General features: G+C 55.5%; 7 protein-coding genes across 7 annotated transcripts; 5 read left to right on the top strand and 2 right to left on the bottom strand.

The window, feature by feature from the left end:
* Positions 1–77: 77 nt before the first annotated feature.
* Positions 78–2,627, bottom strand: B0H64DRAFT_341637 (glutamyl-tRNA synthetase-like protein). The gene is made up of 6 exons (XM_062801250.1): positions 2,211–2,627; positions 2,072–2,144; positions 1,977–2,014; positions 1,535–1,921; positions 1,219–1,476; positions 78–1,151 (listed from the first exon to the last, which is right to left on the bottom strand). The coding sequence occupies exons 1-6, from the start codon at positions 2,520–2,522 to the stop codon at positions 306–308; spliced, it is 1,914 nt and encodes a 637-aa protein (XP_062659309.1). The 5' UTR covers positions 2,523–2,627; the 3' UTR covers positions 78–305.
* A 782-nt stretch (positions 2,628–3,409) lies between these two features.
* B0H64DRAFT_417420 (uncharacterized protein) lies at positions 3,410–4,883 on the top strand (the record flags this gene model as incomplete). Its single annotated transcript, XM_062805244.1, has 4 exons — positions 3,410–3,449; positions 3,524–3,582; positions 3,649–4,734; positions 4,794–4,883. The coding sequence occupies 4 exons, from the start codon at positions 3,410–3,412 to the stop codon at positions 4,881–4,883; spliced, it is 1,275 nt and encodes a 424-aa protein (XP_062659310.1).
* A 796-nt stretch (positions 4,884–5,679) lies between these two features.
* Positions 5,680–6,939, top strand: B0H64DRAFT_154974 (60S ribosomal protein L32). Its single transcript, XM_062798500.1, has 5 exons — positions 5,680–5,820; positions 5,892–5,931; positions 6,079–6,203; positions 6,353–6,474; positions 6,572–6,939. The coding sequence occupies exons 2-5, from the start codon at positions 5,892–5,894 to the stop codon at positions 6,678–6,680; spliced, it is 396 nt and encodes a 131-aa protein (XP_062659311.1). The 5' UTR covers positions 5,680–5,820; the 3' UTR covers positions 6,681–6,939.
* Positions 6,940–7,197: 258 nt separating this feature from the next.
* B0H64DRAFT_442164 (uncharacterized protein) lies at positions 7,198–7,971 on the top strand (the record flags this gene model as incomplete). Its single annotated transcript, XM_062806619.1, has 1 exon — positions 7,198–7,971. One exon carries the CDS (start codon positions 7,198–7,200, stop codon positions 7,969–7,971), a length of 774 nt encoding a protein of 257 aa, XP_062659312.1.
* A 2,278-nt stretch (positions 7,972–10,249) lies between these two features.
* Positions 10,250–11,323, top strand: B0H64DRAFT_474703 (uncharacterized protein; the record flags this gene model as incomplete). The annotated part of the gene is made up of 5 exons (XM_062808066.1): positions 10,250–10,312; positions 10,364–10,652; positions 10,745–10,824; positions 10,902–10,964; positions 11,036–11,323. The coding sequence occupies 5 exons, from the start codon at positions 10,250–10,252 to the stop codon at positions 11,165–11,167; spliced, it is 627 nt and encodes a 208-aa protein (XP_062659313.1). The 3' UTR covers positions 11,168–11,323.
* A 747-nt stretch (positions 11,324–12,070) lies between these two features.
* Positions 12,071–15,923, bottom strand: B0H64DRAFT_155128 (Glutamate/Leucine/Phenylalanine/Valine dehydrogenase-domain-containing protein). Its single transcript, XM_062798502.1, has 3 exons — positions 15,271–15,923; positions 12,293–15,206; positions 12,071–12,229 (listed from the first exon to the last, which is right to left on the bottom strand). Exons 1-3 carry the CDS (start codon positions 15,620–15,622, stop codon positions 12,193–12,195), a joined length of 3,303 nt encoding a protein of 1,100 aa, XP_062659314.1. The 5' UTR covers positions 15,623–15,923; the 3' UTR covers positions 12,071–12,192.
* Positions 15,924–20,391: 4,468 nt separating this feature from the next.
* On the top strand, positions 20,392–22,331 carry B0H64DRAFT_359762 (pyridoxal phosphate-dependent transferase). Its single transcript, XM_062801686.1, has 3 exons — positions 20,392–20,790; positions 20,871–21,241; positions 21,310–22,331. Exons 1-3 carry the CDS (start codon positions 20,640–20,642, stop codon positions 22,273–22,275), a joined length of 1,488 nt encoding a protein of 495 aa, XP_062659315.1. The 5' UTR covers positions 20,392–20,639; the 3' UTR covers positions 22,276–22,331.
* Positions 22,332–22,973: the final 642 nt, after the last annotated feature.

Raw genomic sequence — 22,973 nt, forward strand, 5'->3', positions numbered from 1 at the left:
TCATGGTACATTAAACGGCGCAAGACACGGTGCTAGGCGCATCCTGGGGAGTGGAAAATCAGGGGTTGTTGGTATTTGTACAACCCGTCTAGTCCAACAAAGACTCTCTCTATTTACACACTATGATACAATCCTCGGACGTTCCCATCGTTGTTCGGCCGGGCCAGGCTACACCCCCGCAGCCCGTGCCACCCTAAGCTGAGTACGAAGGCTGCCTTAAAAGTGAATAACCACCCCGTTGCGCCAGCACCTCGCAAGTTGGTATGGACTTGGGCTTGGTGCACCAGGGTAATTCATTTTTGAACTCAGCCTACGTCGTTGCGGTTCGACACCATCATCCTGACTGACCCACTGAGGCCCGAGATGTCATCCCGCGGCACAGCCGCCGCCTCAGCGGCAAGCTCCGCGACCCTCAACCGCCGGAGCGTCTCGTCCCTCCCGAGAATCTCTATCGTAGTCCACATGGGCAAGCCTTTGTCCCCCCCAATCAGCGCCCACCGCAGCGTCATATACAAGTTGGTCTGCGAGTTCTCAGTCCCGAAGCCCTCCCAGCACGCGGCGTCGGACACGATTTCGTTCATCGCCGCCTCGATGCCACCACGGTTCCAGTTGCGCTCATCCACGGCGCGGAACTTCTCAGCCATACGCCCGACGGTGCGGCCCAGCCGCCCGGCCCGCTGGTTCCCGGGCCCCTGGCTCCCGGCCTCCTGCGCCGGCACCATGGGTTCCAACGCCCCCCTGCGCAGCGCCTGCTCCTGCGCCTCCGGGGCCACGTCCCAGATGTAGTAGCGCAGCCTCCGCAGCGCGTTGGCGAAGCGGTCGGCCGGGCTCTCCAGCGGTATCTTGTATGCCTGCACCAGCCGCGCCAGGTCCCGGCGGTAGCGCTCGTGCAGGATGAGGGGCGTCGCCACCCGCTTGCCGATGTCGTTCGTGTTGAACTTACCTGGCGTTATTAGCGAATCCTCGTCCTTGGCCTGCTGCACCTGCTCGATCGCGGCCTGGAGCGGCTGGAGGAACTCGCGCTCGACGACCTGGGATTCGATGGGGGTCTTGGTGTCCTTCTCGAAGAGCCGGCTGAGGTGCTTGTCCTGGAGGAAGGGGAGCTTCTGGAGGGATACGATGATGTCGCCTTTGCTGAACTTGAGGGAGAACTGCGGGTGTGGGGGGTTAGGGAAACGAGGGGTGGAGGTTACGGAGGGGCGTTGTTTCGGCACGTACGTTTTTGACCATCTCCTCTAGACTCATGACATCCCCCTTTGTGGGCGGCGCTCGCCAGCCAAGTAGGACTGCAAAGTTGAGGAGAGCCGAGGGGAGGATGTGGCCGTTTTGGTAGTACTCCATGCTGGCTGAGTTGTCGCGTTTGCTCAGCTTCTGCCGGTTTTTATCGACAAGCAGGCCGAGATGGGCAAACTGAGGGGGCTCCCAGCCGAATGCCCGGTATAACTCGACGTGTTTTGGGGTGGAAACAAGCCATTCCTACGCCACAATATACAGTCAGCTCAGCCCAGTTTGGGGTGAAGCCATGGACCCCTACCGCTCCCCGGATGACGTGGGTGATTTCCATATGACGGTCGTCGACAACATTGGCAAAGTGATAAGTCGGGAAGCCGTCACGCTTCATGATGATGTAGTCGTCCTCGGGGTCCTTCTTCTTGAAGCGGCTGTAAATTATATCCTGGATCATGAGCGGCTCCTCGGCGCTCCTGAACCGAATAGCGAACTCTTCACCTTTATGGGCACGATCGTCAGACTCTTCGAGGGAGATGTGTCGACATGTGCCGGGGTAAAGGGTTGGTTGGCCGGACTCGTGCGCCTCCTTCTTGTGTTGCTCCAGGGCCTCGGGCGAGCAAAAGCACCGGTACGCCTTCCCCTCGCGCAAAAGTTTATCGGCATGCTCTCTGTAGAGAGGGAGCCTTTCGGACTGGGGCAGTTAGTCTAAAGTGGGACGAGACATGTCACGGTATGAGATCACGTACCTGCCGGTAAGGCCCATAGGGGCCCCGGATATCAGGACCTGCCGGTATTGTAAGTGCCCAAGCCGGCCGACTCGGTGTACATACTCAATGCTCACCTTCGTCCCAGGATAAACCGGCCCATTTAAGGTCTTTGTAGAGCCTCTCTTCTGCATCTGGTACTAGACGAGACTATAACCACATGAGTACCCTGGTAATCTCGGAGATCTTGCCTCCCATCCCAAGACATATTCTCACCTGATCCGTGTCTTCAATCCGCAAGACAAATTGGCCCCCGGTTGCCCTAGCCAAGAGGTAGTTGAACAAGGCTGTCCTCAAGGAACCCAGATGCAAGTACCCCGTTGGTGATGGGGCAAATCGGGTACGGCATGGTGTGTCAGGCAACCTGGTCTTGTCTTTTGACGACTGTTTGGCTGGATGTGCGTCAAGACGAGAAGTGGTCGAGAAGGAAAGTCGTTGTAGGGACTGTGAGAGAGGTCTCCATCTTAGGCATCCGAACAACAATGGCCTCCTCAAAAGTCCCCTTCCTCTCAAAACGAGGCTCTCCATTTCCCCGAAAATTCACGGGGTTTGTTGGAGAGCATCTATGAGTTGGATATTTTGGTGTTTTGGATGTTGAATGATGAATTAAGCCACACCTAGAATCTCATCCCAAGCAAACGGACAGGGATCTGTGTGGCTGCTAAATTCTACCTATGTGGCGGTACTAGCGTTGAGGCCGCAGTTCGGTGCTCGGTGTTGCCTTGATAGGAAGGCAGGTGGGGTCTTACTGATAAGAGCCCCCCCATTGTCACCGCCTATTTTTTTCGGGCATGCCAGCTTCAGAGAATAAAGAGCAGGTGGTCTTGTTCCAGAGCGAATCTAAGAATTTGATCGCCCCTATGAAATATGAAACCCTGTGTCTCAAAAATGGCGTAATGAGTGGTTTTGCATCGAACGGCGACTAATCCTAACTTACGTCAGCCCAAGGATGCCTTGGTGTTTGAAAGAGAGGTACCCGTGGACATTTGGATGGAGGAGATGTCGGTGATAGCGTTCAGATAGGCTCCCGGCTTTGCTGCCCTATGTCGGGGTTGTTTGTCAACTAGACATCGCCATTGAAGGCCACGACATAAAGGAAACATTGTCTCAGCCTCCGGGCCTTTGCCAGCACCTAAAGAACATGAATTCACGTTGCTAGATACCTTGGTACCTTGATACTTTCACGTAGGCAACCTCCCCTTCTGAACGTGGGGCGCGCCTCTGCCGCTGCAGGCTGTAACTAAAATTTCCCACTCCCAACGGCGCTCCTCCAGTTATCCACCTACCACCTACTTTTGGTTCTCTGGCAAACGAACCCCCACCAACACCGCCCGCGATTTGTTTTGTCTAGATTTTACCACACGTTACGCCGTTTCCTCTTCGCATCTGTCTAAAGTTCAAATAAATTTGCGATCATGGACGGACCCGGTGCAGACGAGGATTTGGACCTCTATGGTACGTCATGCGTTCGAAGCGACAGCACAGCGCAGTGCAGCAAGCCTTTGCTAACCGACTTTCGTAACATACAGCCCTCCTCGAAGTAGACAAGTCGGCTAGCCCCAACGATATCAAGAAGTCTTATCGGAAGGTGAGTTTCATCCCGCCACCCAACCGAGAGCATCCCTCGTACAATGTACTGACTAACGCCTGCTAGCTGGCACTGCAACACCATCCCGACAAGGTCCCTGAAGAAATCCGTGCCGAATCTGAGGCCAAGTTCAAGGCGATCACACAAGCATACGAGATCCTCCGCGATGACGAAAAGCGCCACCTTTACGACACCCACGGCATGGCCGCGTTTGACCCCTCACGAGGCGGGCCCGGCGGCGCCGAGGTCGACCTGAACGACATCCTCTCCCAAATGTTCGGCATGGGCATGGGCGGTATGCCCGGTGGCATGCCCGGTGGGGGGCCCCGGCGGCCGAGACGGAGCCCGGACGAGGAACAGCCCTACAAGGTAACGCTCGAAGAGTTGTACAAGGGCAAGACAGTCAAGTTCGCCGCCGAGAAACAGGTCATCTGCGGCCAGTGCAAGGGTAGCGGTGCAAAAGACAAGGTCAAGCCCAATAGCTGCGACCGCTGCCACGGGATGGGCCGCCAGGAGGCCTTCCGCCAGGTTGGGCCTGGTCTCGTCCGCAAGGAGGTGATCCCCTGCGACCATTGCCAGGGCTCTGGTATGTACTACAAGGAGAAGGACCGCTGCAAGAAGTGCAAGGGTAAGCGAACCGTCAAGGAGACCAAGGCGCTAGAGCTCTACATCCCGCGCGGTTCTCTGCAGGGCGAGCGAATCGTGCTGGAGGGCGAGGCCGACCAGATGCCCGACATGACACCCGGCGACTTGATCTTCCATCTTGTCGAGGAGCCGCACGAGGACTTCACCCGCATCGGCCACGATCTCTCAGCCGACCTGCACGTCACCCTTGCCGAGGCCTTGTCCGGCTTCTCCCGCGTCGTCATCAAGCACCTTGACGGCAGAGGTATTCACATCGAACACCCTCGCGGCAAGATTCTTCGGCCCGGCGATGCACTTAAGGTTCCCAATGAGGGTATGCCCCATAAGAGGGGAGATTTGAAGGGAGATTTGTACCTCCTTGTCAAGATTGACTTCCCCGAGGATGGCTGGCTGGCGAGCGACAGCGACCACGATGCTCTCCAGAAACTCCTCCCGCCTCCCGCTGCGCCTATTCAGGCCGACGAAGTCGACGAGGTGCAGTACGAGGAGGATGCTGATATCGAGAAGGTAAGCCTCCGTAGCAAACTAGCACAAGTAACCCGGACCAGAGCTGACAGATCTCACAGATGGGTGCTCACCAGGGTGACCCGCGATACGGCGGCGAGTGGGAGGATGATGAGGAAGAGGAGGGCGGACCCCAGTGCGCCACACAATAAGTCAACCACGACCCACTGGTCTTTTGGCAACGTGGCGGCGTCTCCTTTGGGGGTAATCCATGATAAACAGAGGACACAAGTATTTTTGAGGCTCCTGAAGCCAGGATAACCGGCCATGGTCCTCCTCCATCGTGGTAAAAGGCAGGGAGATACCGCCCAGCTCAGCACTATCCACCGAGTCATCGAAGTGGTTACTCCGCTTGGATAGCCTGGAGCTCCTTGCCCCGAACAGTGCCATCTCCCTCGCTTTGGTCATCGCTGGGCTTGTGGCGTGATTAGGGGTGTATATTCACTGCCAATTCCAACCATAGACGGGTGAGGAGTCGAGCAGAACCGACGGCGGGTCGCTTGTTTTCTCTCCTAGGCACCTCCTTCTACATAGACGGGACACGACTTAATGACCCGGAAAATACCAGCTGTAGACAGTTCACCCTCAACTTCTGCACACATGATTCTTACAACGCAGTTGACAAGTTATTCTCGTACGTAATTTACTTTCTAAATATTCGTAAAACCCCGGTGCCTGGGCGGGTTGCGATGCCAACTTGGAACAATATGAAGTGGATGCTCCTGACACTCGCCTGGAGGACATCCTCCCAATAATGGCAGTCGATATCTGACAACATGGCGACCAGAGTGAGCCGATTAATGGTGTCGCGGTCGTCGAACACGACACTGTCCATTTTCCGCTCTTCCAAGCCCCTCGCGCTGGGATGAGCGGTACTTATCGATAAGAGATAGGCCCCGCGTTCCCTTGCCGTTCCCGCCGCCAAGCACCTGAGACCCACTGGCATTGCGCGCACTGACCACTCAGCCTTAACAATTTTCGCACAACCCTAAGCCCACCAGCTCGACCAAATTCTGGAATTTTTCCCAAGGTAGGTCCCGACCGTGACGACGCCAAATTCGACCATCACCCGACAACAATACCGTCAAGGTAAAGACTATCCATTTAACTGCTATTATCAGCTTCACATTCCCAATTTCTCGTTCTAACAAACCGCACAGATGGTTGCCGCCAAGAAGCACATCCCGATCGTGAAGAAGCGTACGTCTCTCGAGCCCTCTCTTTCCACCGATTGATCTCCCCGACAACCGAGCAAGCCTTTCGCATCTCCTCCGCCGAGATACCGAACTTCGAGTTAGCGATGGGATTTTTGAGAGCGCGAATGTTGACGAGTATGTCGGTTTGCAGGCACTAAGCGCTTCATGCGCCACCAGAGCGATCGCTTCAAATGTGTCGACGCGGCGTGGCGCAAGCCCAAGGGTATTGACAACCGGGTCCGGAGACGCTTCAGGGGCACTCTGGCTATGCCCTCGGTATGTGGCCACCTTTTCTTGGGTCCTCTTCCGGGCGAGCGTCTCGAAGAAGCCGGGGTTGGGGAACAACAACGGGATTGGAGACCTGCTCGGATGCCCATGCGAGAAACGAGGAACCACGGCTAACAGGCTCGTCCTCTCACTTCCAGATCGGCTATGGCTCCAACAAGAAGACCCGCCACATGATGCCCTCGGGCCACAAGGCTTTCCTCGTCAGCAACGTCCAGGACGTCGAGCTGCTCCTTATGCACAACAAGACCTACGCCGCAGAGTACGTGCCCTCTCACCACGGACGTCGAATAGAACGGCCCCGGCGGCATTCATGCATGGGAAATCTGGGAAATCCAAGGCTAACGCGATCTCTCCAGGATCGCCCACAACGTCTCCTCGAGGAAGCGGGTCGACATCATCGCGCGGGCGAAGCAATTAGGTGTCAAGGTCACCAACGCGAAGGCGAAGGTCACGACGGAGGTCTAAACGGCAACCAACAGTCATGGGGCAACTTCTTTCTGTGTTTTGGAGCATCTCAGGCGGTCTCAGGGAAAGGTCTGCTATTTGTCTGCGATTGCCTAGCACCCACCCAAGCTAGTGAATACAATTGCGACCTCCTTCGTCACGGGCAAACAGGCAATAACCGACGTCGGCTGATCGGGTCCCCTCTGAGCCTCACTGGGACGATGTTTGGGGGATCGAGCGGCGGCGAGTTGACGGACCACATGCGAGATGGTAACAAATCTACAAATCGCTTGGGCCACGAGTCCTTCACCGAGCACCTCGCACGTCATGTCATAGCGTTCGCCGAGCCCCTCGTCTGTCATAGCGTCGCCAGCCCTTAGTGATGTTGGGCTTTTTCCCGTGCGCCAGCAATGAACATTCACCACGCACCGACACAGATATTCAACTGCGAACAGCGTTCATCGGATACACTCCTCACTCCTGACTGCTACATCGACAACGTGAATTTCTGCTCTTGTCGTCACTTACAAAATCCAGCATGCAGAATCTATTGACAAAGCCCAACGCCACCGACAGCTCGTCCGTCGTCTCAAATCGTCACCATGCCTGCCCAATAACGCCTCCTCAAGACGCAGGCGACGACCGCCACAGATGTATTGTCGATTACCGCCGGGAGCCTTTCTTCGTGACTTGGTGGGGGCCCCCCGTGTATCCTGACCTCCGCAAGTTTCCTGCCCTCGACTGTGCTCAAGTATCCCCGGTACCGTTGACTCCGGCCCTTGCTACGATCTGGAAGGAGTCAGCACCCCTGAGTTACGGTTCACACGCGTCCATTCGATCCCACGCGTCCGTTCGAACCTCGGGGCCTAGCCAATTCCCCATCTCCAAACTCGCCCATCCAGACCCACAATCGCTCGGTCTTATCGAGTACGAATTCCGGAGGCTCACTGATTTGAAGGGTCTAGGCCTACCCATTCCGGATATTGACCCGCAGCCGATCGTAGACGGGGGGCGCATCCACGGCTACCGGATGGGGTTGTTGGGCAAGCTCGAGAGATGGGAGCTGCATTCTCGGGAGCAAGACATCCTCTGCGCCCTTTCGGAGCTCCACGCGGCGGGATTTTGCCATGGGGACATAACACCCGGTAACATCATGAAGGGTAGAAACGATCAGATTATACTGATCGACTTTAGCTTCGCGGGACGGATAGGGAGCACCGTCCCGCCGTTGATTCCTGACTGGGTGTATGCCGGCGGTATTTTCGCAGCGGAGGATGACTTGGAAGCATTCCACGACTTTATCGCTGGTTGAACACTTTCAAGACCTCCTTGCACAAACCCCGGACGTAATTCGTACCTTCACGGCGCCCGTCGAGCCTTCACTGCCCGCCAAGGGGGACTTATAAAAACGGCGATTCGACTGCTTTGTGGACTGCTTAGGGATACTACCTTCGTTACTCGCCAAAGGGACGTACAAGCGTTCATGGAATTTATTACATTAACCAGTCGACGGGATCGGTAATCTGTATTTCGTACCTCCTCGTCCCAGAGTCAGTTCCCACGGCGCGTTCTACTGACCTGTTTGATTTCGTCGCTTTGTTTGAGAGTAATTAGCACGGACAAACCTCGAGGCGTCGACAGTCAACTCGGCCGCTGGGGGACGGCATAGTCGCACAGGGTCACCGCCGAATTAGCGAGCCTGCCGAAGTCGCTGCCGCCGCCCCTCGGATGATTCGGGCCCGGAGAATGAGCGCATTAAGTCGGGCAACAACAGCCTGCCCACCTGTAGGAAAAAGATCACGGGATGGAAATCAGGCGCCTTGGCGCGGATGTCGCGTCTAATGGACCTTGGAGGATGGGGGTGAGTTCAGTGATCACTGTCTCGAGTTTGGGCTAAGATGGGTTTTAAGGCAAGCTACCTATTTACAACCAGAGTTCAATCGGACTTACTATTTCTCATCCGCGTGAATTCAATTCCTACAAGGAAAGAAAGGCACGAATCGCATTATTGAAGATGCTGAAAGTCGTTTGATCAATATTGAAGACCAAAGACACATATAAGTGAGAGAGATCGCTTACCTATCTTACCAGTTCAAAGGTATCATTATTACCATCCGCGGCACAAAGAGCGGGGGAGCTCGGTGAAGCCGATGGATATTACGAGACTGTCAGTGATGGAGCCATCGTCGCAATGGTCGAACGGTGTTGGGAGAAGCACGACCGGACTTCGGCGGTTGAGGAAGCGAGACCAGGACAAGCTGAGCAAGGTCTTTTCAACCGAGACTATTAGGGCGGGTTGCGTTGAGTCCAAACAACTACTGCTATAGTATTAGCCCCGTCGGGCAATACCACATCCACCTAGGCTCACCTCATGCTCGCAAACACCTCAACAAAAGGCTTCGCCCCCATCACTCACCCCTGAGCTCCCAAGACGACGCCGGGCCAGACATCAAGAGAAAATGTGCACACTCGGTATAGACTTGCAGCCTGGGCAGCGCGGCGGAGTGGACACGCCGTCCTTGCCTGAGTCCGGTTAAATGCTATGGTGCTCACTAACGGCATGATGGTATTCTGTCTTGATCGGAATTCGGAATTCAGAGTACAACAGCTGCAAGCGATAGTAACTGCTGTTGAGGCATTTGATGTATCAGGCGTATGTCACTTGAGGCGGGTCCAGGAAGCAACGCAACAATACTAACTTTGGTGCAGTATCAACATGGACTTTTCTGTGGGAAAATTAAGTTTCCCAAAGCCTTTTGGAAGTTGGTCCCCTTCCTCTCCCTCAATACTAAATAATCGCCATCTGGTGTAGTTTTGGGTATCTTGGCAACCTGGAAAGTCAAAAAATCGCTCTAAGAGGAAGCGAGGTGCAGATAGATGTGGTTGGCTCGTGAGCGGATCTTGGGGGCCAAGTTTGACAAGATGAATGGTAAGGTAGTCAATGCACCAAGCCATAAGTGGAAACCTTCCAAGAGAAGCTCCTGGACGACAGCACAAAGAACAAAACAAGAATATTCTCTTATGGAAGTCATCATTACCTATGTAATAATGTAAACCACTCTACTCCGTTCTCGACAAGATGGTTGCTCCCCTGACAGGCAATTCAAACAGCTGCTTTGAAGAGATGGTTGAGACATCCCCGTGTACTTTTTCCAAGTCTTTTCTGTCTCTGAATCCACCGCTGGTGTCTACTCTCGCCTGAGACGGCATGGGATAACACAACAACGAACCAACGACATGGACCCCACGTCGTATTTCGCAAGTTGATAGCTCATTCTAGACTCTTTGACGTCGCAATATTGGCCAGAAGAGTCGAGCATGAGTGAGGCACAAACGGAGAAAGTCCTCCAGCCTCCAGGCTTCTTAGTGTAAACGAATGCGACTGTCTTGTTTAGCGAGAAAGGGTGAGGCCGCTGAGGCGGTGATATGTGAGAACACGGACAACGGCGCTGGGGGGTGTTGTCGAGGAGGAGCCGGGCTCGACTAGTATAAGATGCGTGGTCTTCTCTCCGTTCTCTCCAGTCCCTCATCCCTCATCCTCACCACACACAACCACACAGCGCATACCATACTCCCGCAACTTGTCCAACATGGCCTCTACCACCCTCCGCTCTATCGTGCTCGCCTCTGCCTTTGCGGCAGTGGCAGTCGCTGTAAGCCCGCCTTGTCCATCAACCCAAGGAACTCTCTAACCCTACTTATAGGCCCCCGTTGCGAACGAGAGCCCAATCGAGGGATACGCCATCGTCCCCGCCACCTGGGAGCTCGACGGCCCGGATGGTCAGGTCATTCAGCTCAACGGCACGGTCCAAGAGGTCGTGGCCCAGCTCGATGTGATCGTCCCCAACTCGCGGAACAAGCTCATCGCCGACATCGCCACCGCCTCCGCGAGCGCTGCCGAAGCGTCTACGCTGGAGAGGCGCTACGACGAGGAAAGTCTGCACTGCTTCGTCTCCCCGTGGGGCAATGGCTATGTCGATAGTATCCAGGACGGTATGTTATGTCGTGGGGGGGGAATTCGACCACCCCAGCCGCACCGAAGCTTCTGAAGACTGACCCTGTGCCCTGTCTTCCCATTCCACCAGGTATCAACTACCTGAACAACGTCCCTGGCCGCCCGTGGCACAACCCGGGACCCGGCAATTGCGCTAGGGTGTCCTGCTCGGTACGTCCCACTCCCTCCCCTATCCGTGGAATTCAATTAGGTACCTAGAGAACCGTGGCTGACCCGTTATTCCGCAGTACCGATCCGCCATCTACTGGTGCAACGACAACAGGTTCCGCAAGGAGCTGAACAGCTTCAAGGTAAATTCCCGCCCGCCTTTTGACCTCTTCCCCAGCCAAGCCCCATATCACTAACCTGATCCGTGTCCCAGGACATCGCCCACGGCGCCGACAGAATCAAGAACACATGCCGGCGCCAGGACGGCGTGGGGTCGCTCGTTACCAACGGCCAGATCTTTTACACGGACGGCTGGAACGTCATCGTCCGCAGTGACAGCTGCTAAGTCAGTCCGGATGGACGCCCAGGGCTCCCGGGAGGACAGACTTTGGATATTGTGAACTCTTCATTTGGTTTGCGTGTTCTCCAAGGGAGCCAGTGGCCATCCACATAACAAAACGTGGCAAGATAGCTCCTTAGATAGGGGCTGAGGTTAGGGACACGCTGCTCAACTGCCTCCACTTGGTGGGACAAGACGAGCTCTTGTTTGTCAAATCTTAGACGCCGTTCCGTACCCCAGTCAAGGATTTGTTTGCTGTCAGATCGTAGCCTTTCACCGTGCTCTGCTTTTCTACTAACCGGCGCTTAGTAAGTGCCCAGGTACCATTCTTCTGATTAATTACATTTGCCAGACCGGAGCGGTGATTCAATCCCTGATGCCAAAACATATGAGGAAACATAAATCGCCTGACTTGTTTTCCAGGATAGCTCAGCGTGTTAATATTAGAGTCTTCCCCAAGTATAACATATTCTCACTCACCTCCAGACTCTTCAAAATCATTAACTACCTAAGTACACTCCACAACCATTTAGTATTCAATACCACTCTCAAGCATTATAGTGCCGTTTTAGGGGGCGGTGTTCTTGTCTCTAACATTTCGTAAACCAGCAATCCGCAAAGGCCAAGATATCAACGGTTGGTGTCATACATCGCACGGCAAGTAATGTCACGAAAGCAAGATTACGAAGAGCTTATCCATCACAAATGATATCTCTATTTCCAATAACGATATTTTAATATCCTGCCTTGATCGCCGCTGTGCCAAACCCAAAAACGCGATTTCATAATAGCTCGGTTGAAGATACAACCTAGGAAAAGACGAACATCAAAAACAAAAGCAAACAGTAACAGGCTCAAACACGCAACAAAAATTATTCTATGCAACACAAGCGCCCTTCACTAATCCTTCTCCATGCCCAAAATGGGCTGGGTGTGTTTTTCTCTAACGCTGCTGTGGTTTTTGTACGCCGAATCGCCCAAATACAAATGCTACAAACCAATACCAAACAGGGAATTACTGAAAAGTGAAATTAGGCCTTGTTGATGTTGGCCATCCTCTTCGACATGCTATCGACGGGGTTAGTATATGGCCATGCCAAATCAAGCGAGGGACTGGGGAGGGTTTCTTACAAGTCATAGAAGGCAAACTGGCTCGGTGAGCTACCGCACTCATAGACGAACCGGCTGGCGAGGTAGCTGCCAAAGATGGCGCGCAGGTACGCGTCGGGGACGCGGTGGATGATGGTGTCGAGGCCAATCCTCTCAATCAGCAGGTTGGGCAGGGCGTCCTCGAGCACGGCGCGGCGGACGTTCTCGTTCTCCCATAGGTCCGAGTGCTGCAGCTGCTCGTCGAGCGTCGTGATGGCGGTCGACAGCTTGTCCGACAGGATTGAGCGCGAGATGCCCGTCTGCTCGTGCTCGCGCCAGATGGCCTCAAACTCAAGGCGGGCATTCTCCTGGATCTTTTCCTGCACCGCCTTGACATACGCCCGGTAGAAGGCGGGCACGTTGCCCTTGCGGTCGTGGCACATGTGCTCGACGAATCCAGTGTCGTCGAAGCTGAGCGACGCGAGGACCTCGAGCGACGAGCTGGTCACGCCGCCCTTGTTAGCGCTAGCGTCCTTGTACACGACGCAGCCGGCCTGCTCGAGGCGGAGTTTGGCATCTTGCGTGATGAACAGGTTGGCGCCCTCGACCAGGTACGAGACGGTCGACTTGCCGTCCTTGATGAGCTTGTTGACCGAGACCAGGTCAATCGACTCGGGCCGACCGCCGCAGGGCACGAAGATGTCGGTCAAGCCGCTTTCCCGAAGATGGTATGTGTTCCGGAATGCCGTGCCGTTGTTGACAACTTCTCCGGTGGGCAGGGTGATGTTCGAGTCGTCGCACAGCACCCGGTAGCCGTCCTTGGTCAGTTTGGACAAGTCAAAGTGCACAATCATCTGGCGCTTCTTGGCGAGGCGGTGCAGCTCTTCCTTGTTGATGCCATTGGGGTCAACCAAAACACCCGAGCCGTCGACGATGGCCGTGTACTTCTCGTTGCTGAGAAGGATTTCGTTGCTTCCCAGATCGCCGTCGGGCCCTCCTGTCTGCATCTTCCTCACAGTCGATGGGTCGAGGTTGAGCTTGCGATAGATACCCTTGACATACTCCCGCACCGACAGCGTCGTCATGCCGTATGTGTCGTGAGGGATGCCGCCAAGCTTTGGCGACTTGCCGGTGAAGAACGACTTCCACCAGGGGGCGCCACGGTTGCGGGCGTGCTCTGTGGCCCAGTCGACAAGGTCGGCCGTGTTCTCATCCGGGCCCATAAAGACAATCTCCTCCTTCCCGTAGAGATCGACGATGGGGTTCTTGATGCCCGGTGTCTCGGCCTTGAGCAGCAAGTCCAGAATGCTGTCAATATACTTCTCGAACGCCTCGCGCGCCTTGTCCTGTTGCTTGGGGTCCAGCAGGATGACACCCTTGGAGCCACCCTCGGGGATGTCCTTGTTCTTGCGTTGCTGTGTGCTGGCGAGAGCGTAGTTCTCGTCGAACAGATTGCGGGCGTTGATCGAGTAGGCCTCCTTGCTGCGCGACTTGACGATACGGATGCCACCGCGTGAAACATCCTTGAAGCGCAGATGGAAGCCGCGAGACTCGGATGTGATGACGAGGAACATACCGTAGAGCGGCGTCGGGTACTCAATCGCGGGGAGGAAAGAGGGGTCTAGCCGGAAGCTCAAGGCAACCTTTGTCGGGGTGAAGTAGTTGGTCTTGAGAACGGCCTTGTTGAAGACGCGGAAGGCGGTCATGACCATCTCCTCGTGCTCGTTCGTGACATCCTTGGTGATCTGGTCCTTAAGCTTAGCATCCGAAAGGACCTCGGTGGTGGGGGTCGGAGCGATGTTGCGGACGTCGAAACCGGCCCCAACCTTCATGTGGACGCTGGCGAAGGAGGCGTACAGGGCACGGATGAGCTGGGGGTGGGAGAGGATGATCTCGAGGATATAGTCGGGAGTGAAGGTCTCTGTGCGCAGGCGCTTCTTCATCCTGGATAGGATCTCGGCATGGCCGTTGTTGCTGGGGTCGAGCGTTGCGACAAGCGAAGCGTACTCGGAACCCAGGCGGTTCAGGAAGTGCTGCACAAAGACCCACACGCAATGCGCATAGGAGGTCTCTTGCAAGCTCAGCTCCCCGGAAGCGAACAGGGAGTGCAGCTTGGTCTGCGGCATGCAGTACAGAAGCGATACCTCCTGGGTGATCTGGTGGATCGACTCCTCGATCGGCGGATACTTGGAGTCGACGTTCGGTGCGGGCCGCAAGTAGATACTCATGACGGTGATGCCGTTGGAGAACTGCTCGACGTACTTCCGGGAGCTCGTAACTCCGTAGTAGTGGTAGAGGTCGCTGAGGGCGCTGAACAGCCCTCTTGCAGTCCTTGAGCGGAATGCGACGACCAACCGCTTCTCCTGCAAGCCTTCAATGTCGAAGACCTCGATGACCGGGCCAGTCCGGCTGACAGAGGCCTCGATGATCTCCTGGTAGATCTGCTTGGTGTTCTTGGTCGCCTTGGCAAGGAACATGCGGTCGCTGATAACCTCAAGCCGAGTTTCCTTAGGGTCGGCGTTGGGTTCAACGAACTGGCACTGGTAGACGAAGTAGCAGCGCAGGGTCGCCTTGAAGTCTGCATGCCCCATGCTGCTGGGGGACCTGAATGTCTCGACGCGGAAACGCTTTGATGTGTCACTGCCGTCCAGGTACTTGGACTCGAGGCGGTGTTCATATTGAGGCCCGTTCATTGCGGACTTGCCGGGCTCGCTGGTGTCGATATAGATGGCGTGATCCGAGGCTTCCATGTCCAAGCGGATCTCTTCCCGCTTGTCCTCGCGCGCAAATGCGGCGACCTTGGCGGCATACAGAGAAGTGATGTGGTTGGCGATGACTTCGGGGTTCTCGGCCTGGAAGTAGACATCGTCGATGCCCAGCTCATTGTAGAACCATTGAACCTGTGCGTCGACCAGCGCGTCGGGGATCCAGCCGCCCTTCGTGATGAACTCCTTGGCTATTCGGCGCGTCAGTTGAGTGGACGGACAAGGGAGGACAAAGATCTCCAGACTACTACTAACCTTGGCTCATCTGCTCCTTCTTGCCCTTGAACTCGGGGGCGACATAGCCAACCGTGGCCGAACGCAGAACCCTGTGCCCATTGCCGTTGACCTTGGACAGAGGATAGCTGACGTGGGTCGGCTGAGGCGAGGGATGCCTCCCAGCTTCGTCCCCTTTGACCTTCTCAACGAGGCGATTTGCGGCGGCCATGGTAGCAGGCGAATTTGTCATGGTATCGTCTGATGAGGTAAACGGATCCACGTACTCCGGGAAGCTAGACATTGACAGGTCAGTCATGATGGTCAAGCCAGACACGCGGCGGCCCGCGCCAATGGGGTTGGCGAGCGACGGATAAACTGCTAGATCACTCATAGTGACTGTGAAGCGAAAGGAGGTATGAAGTGTGAAGGGGGGTGACAGCAGGCACTCCTGACTGTGGTTGGGCCAAGTGTTGACGAGGAAGGGGGTTGGAGGAGTCGCGAGGAGCAGGAACTGGCTTTGTAGGCCGAGAGAGCAGGAGCGGGAGCATTATGTCGGTGTAAGTGAGCGTGAGTCGATTTGGTGCTGTGACAGCCATAGAGGCGGGCGGTTGGCCGTTATCGAAGGCCCCGGTGGCTGATCGCGGTGAGCGGGTTTGACATACGGGAAGGACAAGAACGTCAGCGACGACTTGCCCTGGTCCCTGCCCTCGCTATCAGGACAATCGACCGCCATTTCCCGGAATCGGACGGCCCAGAAACACCATGAGCGCCGTGGCACAAGGCAGGAATGAAGAGTGACGCATCGACATGGCGTCGACCCAAATTGCCCACCGATTGGGCACAGCAATTCGGACAAGGCGAGTTTCGGCTCTGCTCACCGCTCCTGGTATCTCTCTGTTCGTGCCCGTTCCGGGGCCTCGGTTGTGTTTCTCCCCAAGATAAGGAAAGATAAGAAGATGCTTGGTGTTGCGACACCCCCTTCCGTTTCGGGAAATGGAATACGAAATCTCGACTGGTGAACAACTGTTGGTTAAACGTACCTTCTCTCGACTCGAGAATGTGCTCGATGGTAAAATCGTGCACCTGAATTTGTTTGGTAGGGACGATTTGCCGGAAGTCGTCTTGGAGTTGCTCTTATCAACTCGGAAGCTGTTATCGCAAAAGGAATCAGTCTCTGACGGAATGAAACAGGCGCGGGAAGGCGTTGGATGCGGCCCTGGCCGGAGGGCGTGCGACGCGATAAGGTAGCGGAAGGAGTGTTTCGTACCTCAGCAAAAGACGGGATGAGCAACGGGGGGCTGATCCGGGTGAACAAAGCGCTGTTCCTGTGGCGGGCCGGAAACAGACGTTCTAGAACCTCAAAAGCCCGCGATTTTGATCGAAAACAGGCCTAGGGATCAGGTACGCAAAAAGCCCGGGGTGAATCTGTGTGCGATTACAGAAAGAGGGACCTGGAATTCGTGTTTTGTTAGCCAGCCGTTTCTGGAAAGAACGGGCCAAAACGGCCAATGGCAGTCGCAGGAAGTGGCAGGAAGGGGTTGATGCCCTCCAAAACCAAAAGCTCCCAACTGCCCGGGCATTGCGGCCCAATTGGGTAGTCCAAACTTTGGTCCTGACTCTGGCAAGCCCAAGGTTCCGATTCTAGGCTTGTAAAACCCATCTCCAGCAACGAATCGAAACCGACGGAGCGCCGGGGCTCTGCACCTGCCGCAGCCCGTGTGGCAAGGCGGCGCAGCTCACGCCACTTTGCAGCGGCTGGCTGGTTGATGCTCATCACGCGAGGGTTGATATCAGGAGGGAGAGAGACTAAGGGGCAAAAGTAAAAGGGCAGGGTTGGTTCTGTGAAGGGCCGGTATGCAAGACTGACGGGACACAGCAGGTCCGAAGACACAACCGCGATCTCCATGTCACCGAACAGGGCCCAGGGCACAGGAACCGAGAAAGGGGATGTGTAAGCTTAGTACCTTTTGTTGCGACAACGTAATGTTGCACGGAAGATAAGGTCGGCAGCGGTGTTTGGTTGCCGAGACTGATAAGAATGTCTGAAAATAGGGTAGGTACAGAAAGGTTGACTCGTCTGTAGTGGTGTTGAGTCAATCACAGACTGGTATCTGCTTGAATTATGAGATGGATAATGGGTTGGGACTGCCAGCAACACAGTCTGGAGACGGGCACGCCACTGATTTATATGTTGGACAAAACGGCGCCGTCATCTTTTTGGAATCTTGGACGACGGCAGGAACATTGGCACTGTACAATACATGTTGACTCCACAGGCATGGCAATTCCCAAAGGGAAGGAGTTGCCTGCAGAAACAGGTGTTGTGATGACATTCGGCGGCGCTGTGACAAACGGAAGCTAGGGAACTAAGCCAGATCGGGCAACTGCTAGTCCCCGCTGATTGGGTCACAAGGTCGGCGGTACCTGAACGCCCCAAGAAAAGACTCGGAGTCGGGATGAAGGTACGTACCGCTTGGCCACTGCCACGATCGGTGGCCCCGGGAGCGGCTATTCGAGGTTCTGGGGTAGAAGACTGGAGAGCAGGTGGGTCCTTTTACTCGTATGCCAGAGTTTGAACGGCACAAGGTATCCTTTTTTTGAGGGAATTGTTTGTTTCCTTCGAATGACAGAATAGGAGCCATTGAGCTTCCTGCCTTTTTTCCGATTTTCTTGAAGGGGGGGGGGGGGGGGGGGAGGGGGGGTGAAAGTTGGTGGAAAACATTGGGGCGCTCCTCACACCATGTTCCCTAATTGGGCTGCTACGGAATCGCCCAACAACTGCAATAAGTGTACTTTCAGGGATGGGAAAAAAGTGTCGTATGTTTTTGGAACTGAACGCGCAAGAGCTTTGATGTGTTACCCACCTAACTTTGACGTTACTTGGCCTAGGGATCACACCACTGGGGCTGCTCCAGGGGCAGCAAGCCGCTGTCTGAAGCTCCTGGTTTGTGTAATGTCTGTACCAGAGCCAACCTGTCTGTCTGCGGATATTCAGAGCTCCAACGGCAGCATGGTTGCCCGAGACTCAACACTGGACGATCTACCAGGGAACCTCCCCTCCCTCGAGAATGCTGGTCTGTGGACGCGCGCTCGAGTCGTCTATTTTTTACCAAACCATTAGTTGCACAGTACATACCTAACCATTGTCGTCCAGCGTGACATGTGGGCAGGGTTACGAGACAAGATGCCGTCGCGCTGTGCAACGCATCAATGTCTCTTACCGCTTCTTCGTCTTACAAGCAGGGGGAGATCCTAATCCAATCGTGGTGGCATCATGGACGGCCGGTCTGTTCTCACCGGCAGCGAAAAACCATCGAGTCAGAAAGCTCCTTTTCGAGAAGCTCAGCCCGGGCAGGGCGCCAACCAGGATAGAGGTCTCAGCGTGTGCGGGCGGATCCCGTGACTGGAGAACACGTAAAATCGGCCAGGCCTTTTGAGCGCCTGGACCCAGTTCTCGCTGTGGCTGATCAGGTGCCCCGCCATTTTCCACTGGCCCCGGAACGCCAACCCCAGACAGTGCGTCTCTCATCAAGTAAAATGGGGGTAATGGAAATCCCATTTTCTGCGATTCATATCCGCCGACCTGTTCCTGACGTCGCACGGGACCGGGCCGCCTCAACAAATCTAGTAAGCCGTTTTCTCGAAGGTGCGGAAGCGGTGGGAAAAACGGAGTTACGGGTGAGGGGTTCAGGGACGGGAACGGTCGAGAGATGCCTTCACGGTGAGATTCGAGAGGAATGCAGACGCACTGGGCAGACGTCACTACACAGTACGCCACGAAGACCCAACTGCACAGTACGCTACTAGGTAGTGAGGAACTCTCGTCGACCCCTACAATTGACCGCTGCTATGCCGGCCGGGGGTGCCGTGACAAGTGACACATGGACGCGCAGGAGAAAGATCGGGTTCCGGGAACGAGGGTCCGGGTGGAATGCGGTGAAACAGGCCCAAGTCCGGAGAAAAACTTCTGTTGTCCTCGTGCCGGCAGCCAAACTCGCAACGCTGAATCGAAGCATGCTCTGACCTGGTCACGGGGTCGGGGAGAGATTGGTATTGGCGCTCAACGGCGCCGCTGCAAGTGTTCATCCCTGCCAAGAACATCCAGACCGTCTCCGACGCTCCACGTTTGGGGCTGCGTTGCCATGATTCGGTTCCTTACCCGGGCTTGGGGTGCTTGGGCAGCCGTCCCGTCCTGGAGACGAAGTCCCAAAAATAAAAACAAAGCAAGACGAAAGACTCGATTCTGCGGTATTTTGTTTTTATTACTCGAGTAGAGACAAGACTAACTTGTAAGGGATACCCTATGTATGTACCGTGATTCGAGTCCGCTGACTGACCCTGCCCTTGCATTTCCGGGGAACTTCAGGATACATGCATCGGCCTCCATATTATTCTCTGGATCTGAACCAAGAACCCCTTTCCTTAAGATAAATACTGTGTACATATTACCCCAAACGTTGACCGACAAGTCCACCTGCACACCGCGGCATCCACATCTCCAGATCCAAGTTCCCTACGTAGAATGCTCACGATGCCAGGGAGGAGTCTTGACAAGACGTTGGTCCGTCGGAATTACCTAAGATATTCGAGGCTAATGCAAGTCAACCCCAGATTTTCACCTGTCTCGCACAATGACCCCGGAAGGTCACCGAGGGGGTTCCGTCTCGGGAGATCTGGGGTTCGTTCGAAGCGGTGATGAGCGAGCAAGCGCGGCTAGATCGGATAACAAAATTTAATGCGTGGCTGGGCTCCCTCTCGAAAGAGAGAACCTTACGAAATACCTAGTGTACTGTGTAGTTGCGCTCCTTCAAATCGCTGACCCAACCTCAGCCAGCGTCATGACAGTACCTTGAAGACCATGGAGCCATGGTGGCAGTAGGTTGGTGGCTGGTGGAAGGGCGAGGTAAGCGTGGCGAGAGCATGGAAGATTCCATCGTGATGTGGGTCCTCCGCTGCTTGCCGCTCCCGTCCTTGGCAAGCGGCGCAGGGCGGCCTCGAGGCCGATGGTGTGCTATTGTTAGTGGGGTGGCGGGCTGGTAGGCTGGTGGGCTGTTTGGTGGGGTAATAATCGCCGCAAACGCGACAACCCCGCCGTTCTCAGAGCTTCGGCAAAGGATGGAACGGAACGTTTTGAGAGATTTTGGTTTATTGAGTGAGCTCTCTGAGTTGCTGAGCCGCAGCCAAAGCTTACCTAACCACCGACCTCACTTGTTGGTCAATCTTGAAACTTGACTAAAGTGGCAGTCAGATCGGAACTGAACACCACTACACAGTACGGAGTAGTTAGGACCCTTACCCCTCGAGTGATGGTAATTCTCCGGTCTTGTTATTTTTCTTAATTTTCTCATTTACCCCGCGGTCAACTTGCAGCACAAATAACCCTCGCAACAACCTTCAACAAATTTAAAATGAGCTCCCAAAATAATATCTCTTCCGCTATTGCGGACGCCCAGGAGAGAGCTCGGGCGTTGGACCGGGATGACCCGCTTGCATTTACACGCAACGAGTTCAATATCCCGACCAAATCCCAGATCGCGAGCACCCGCTTGCCCGACTCAGGTGGGATAATTTCGGACCCTGGGCAGTTCCCGTAGTTCTGGATTTGGAAAACTAATAATGACATTGTCTTGTGAGAGTAGCTACCACCAAAGCTGGGTCCGGGTCTGACGATGGCGCCGCTGATAAGTGCGTCTACCTCTGCGGGAACTCCTTGGGGGTTCAACCCAAGCGGACCCAAACCCGCATCAACCAATATCTATCCACTTGGGCTACCCAGGGAGTTCAGGGGCACTTCAAGCCCCTCGAGGAGTCACCGCTGCCTACCTGGCTCGACGCAGATGAGAAAGCCGCCCAGCTTATCGCCCCGATCGTCGGTGCCTCTGAGGCCGAGGTGGCTGTCATGCAAACACTGACGGCCAACCTCCACCTGCTCATGTCTGCATTTTACAAGCCGGACATCAACGGGAAACACAAGATCATGCTCGAGAGCAAGGCGTTTCCTAGTGACCACGTAAGTCCGTTCGCATCTCCATCTCATACACATCCCCATCAAAAATGACAGTCCTAACCCATCCTCAGTTCGCCGTCGAAACCCAACTCCGCCACCACAACCTCGACCCGGCCACCTCCATGATCACGCTCACCTCACCCTCCTCCCCCGAAGACAACGTCCTCACCACAGCGGAAATCCTCGCCGCCATCACCGAGCACGCATCCTCCACCGCCCTACTCCTGCTCCCCGGGATCCAGTACTACACGGGCCAGCTCCTCGACATCCCCACCATCACCGCGCACGCACACTCCCACGGCGTGTTCGTCATCTGGGACCTCGCGCACGCCGTCGGCAACGCGCCGCTGGCCCTGCACGACTGGGGCGTCGACGCCGCCGCCTGGTGCAGCTACAAGTACCTCAACGCCGGGCCGGGCTGCATCGGCGGCCTGTTTGTGCACGAGCGCAACAGCGCCGTGCCGCCCCCCGTCGAAGAGGTGGCAGAGGGGGAGGGGGAGGGGGAGGGAGAGGGAGAGGACTATGCCAACCGCCTCGCTGGCTGGTGGGGCAACGACAAGCGCACCCGCTTCGCCATGGTCAACCGCTTTCGGCCCGTGCCGGGTGCCGCGGGGTTTCAGCTGAGTAACCCGAGTATTCTGGATATCACCAGCCTGTCGGCGTCGCTCGAGGTGTTTGCCGAGGCGGGCGGGGTCGGCGCGCTCAGGGCCAAGTCGCTGCGGTTGACGGCGTTTCTGGAGGGGCTGCTCGTCGGCGAGGGCGCGCTGGTGGGCAGGGAGGAGAGGGCCCTGTTTCGGGTGATTACGCCGCGCGATCCGGCGCAGAGGGGCGCGCAGCTGAGTCTGAAGCTAAGTGGGGGGTTGTTGGAGCCGGTGATGAGGGAGTTGGAGAAGCGGGCTGTGATTGTGGATGAGCGGAAGCCGGATGTGATTCGGGTGGCGCCCGCGCCGTTGTATAATACCTTTGAGGATTGTGTGCTGTTTGTGGTGGCTTTTGCTGAGGCGCTGGCGGTGGCGAGGAAGGAGGTGGCTGTATGAGATGATAGAGGAATAAAGCTTTTTTCGCGGGTGATCGGGCGTAGATATTGTTGTGGTTATTGAAGCCTACTCGTCGTTGATCGGGTTTGGAATATTTCTGACATTCTATAGGGAGGTACTGAAAGGCACTCGCCTCACAGTGCTATGGATTAGGTCCGCGGCACCAATATCCAACGAGGACCACCGGCCACTCGACAGTAGCCCAACGGTTACTGGCGGTGGTCCTCCGCCCCCAGGCAGCGAGTTCAACCCCCCTTCGACGGGAGGTCGTGGTTCGAACCCTGCCCGGGGGCTTTCCGAGGGGGGCCGCCCCCCCTCAAGACGGTGTAAACCCCCGACGGGGGGTTTCGTAGCCGGCCACCTCCGACGGGAATTGGCCGGTGAGCTTTTGGTGTTTGTGACTAGCTGGGTATGCGTTCCTATCATGATCCGACATGGTAGGTTCAGTGTTCCTCTTATCGAACTTTAGGACTTGGGTTTTAGAACCTTGCACAGATAATGATAAGATGGGTGTGATTAAAAGTAACAAATTTTAGCAAAAGGAAAAGTATTACGTAGAGTAGATGTAGTTTCGTGAGGTTTCTATTTCTATAGTCGAGGTGTGGTTAATAACCACACTTGTAACTTGGCTGCTTTATCTGTGAAGTGCGTACATGACATTTAAGTCAACGGTTGGGAGTATTTAGCGAAGTAGGTTA

Source organism: Chaetomium fimeti, assembly GCF_033439085.1.
Source record: "Chaetomium fimeti strain CBS 168.71 chromosome Unknown B0H64scaffold_4, whole genome shotgun sequence".
In the NCBI taxonomy this organism is placed as follows: Eukaryota; Fungi; Ascomycota; class Sordariomycetes; order Sordariales; family Chaetomiaceae; genus Chaetomium; species Chaetomium fimeti.

Bases quoted from the DNA above. Each gene is read 5' to 3' on its own strand.
- B0H64DRAFT_341637 (XM_062801250.1), bottom strand. From the start codon at position 2,522: ATGGAGAGCCTCGTTTTGAGAGGAAGGGGACTTTTGAGGAGGCCATTG. The intron at 2,015-2,071 runs GTGAGCATTGAG...CAATACCGGCAG, and splicing joins CGGTTTATCCTGGGACGAAG to GTCCTGATATCCGGGGCCCC. The intron at 1,922-1,976 runs GTACGTGATCTC...TAACTGCCCCAG, and splicing joins CCTATGGGCCTTACCGGCAG to TCCGAAAGGCTCCCTCTCTA.
- B0H64DRAFT_359762 (XM_062801686.1), top strand. From the start codon at position 20,640: ATGAGCTCCCAAAATAATATCTCTTCCGCTATTGCGGACGCCCAGGAG. The intron at 20,791-20,870 runs GTGGGATAATTT...TTGTGAGAGTAG, and splicing joins CACCCGCTTGCCCGACTCAG to CTACCACCAAAGCTGGGTCC. The intron at 21,242-21,309 runs GTAAGTCCGTTC...ACCCATCCTCAG, and splicing joins AGGCGTTTCCTAGTGACCAC to TTCGCCGTCGAAACCCAACT.
- B0H64DRAFT_155128 (XM_062798502.1), bottom strand. From the start codon at position 15,622: ATGAGTGATCTAGCAGTTTATCCGTCGCTCGCCAACCCCATTGGCGCG. The intron at 15,207-15,270 runs GTTAGTAGTAGT...CGCGCCGAATAG, and splicing joins GAAGGAGCAGATGAGCCAAG to CCAAGGAGTTCATCACGAAG. The intron at 12,230-12,292 runs GTAAGAAACCCT...CCCCGTCGATAG, and splicing joins CAGTTTGCCTTCTATGACTT to CATGTCGAAGAGGATGGCCA.
- B0H64DRAFT_154974 (XM_062798500.1), top strand. From the start codon at position 5,892: ATGGTTGCCGCCAAGAAGCACATCCCGATCGTGAAGAAGC. The intron at 6,204-6,352 runs GTATGTGGCCAC...TCTCACTTCCAG, and splicing joins GCACTCTGGCTATGCCCTCG to ATCGGCTATGGCTCCAACAA. The intron at 6,475-6,571 runs GTACGTGCCCTC...CGATCTCTCCAG, and splicing joins AACAAGACCTACGCCGCAGA to GATCGCCCACAACGTCTCCT.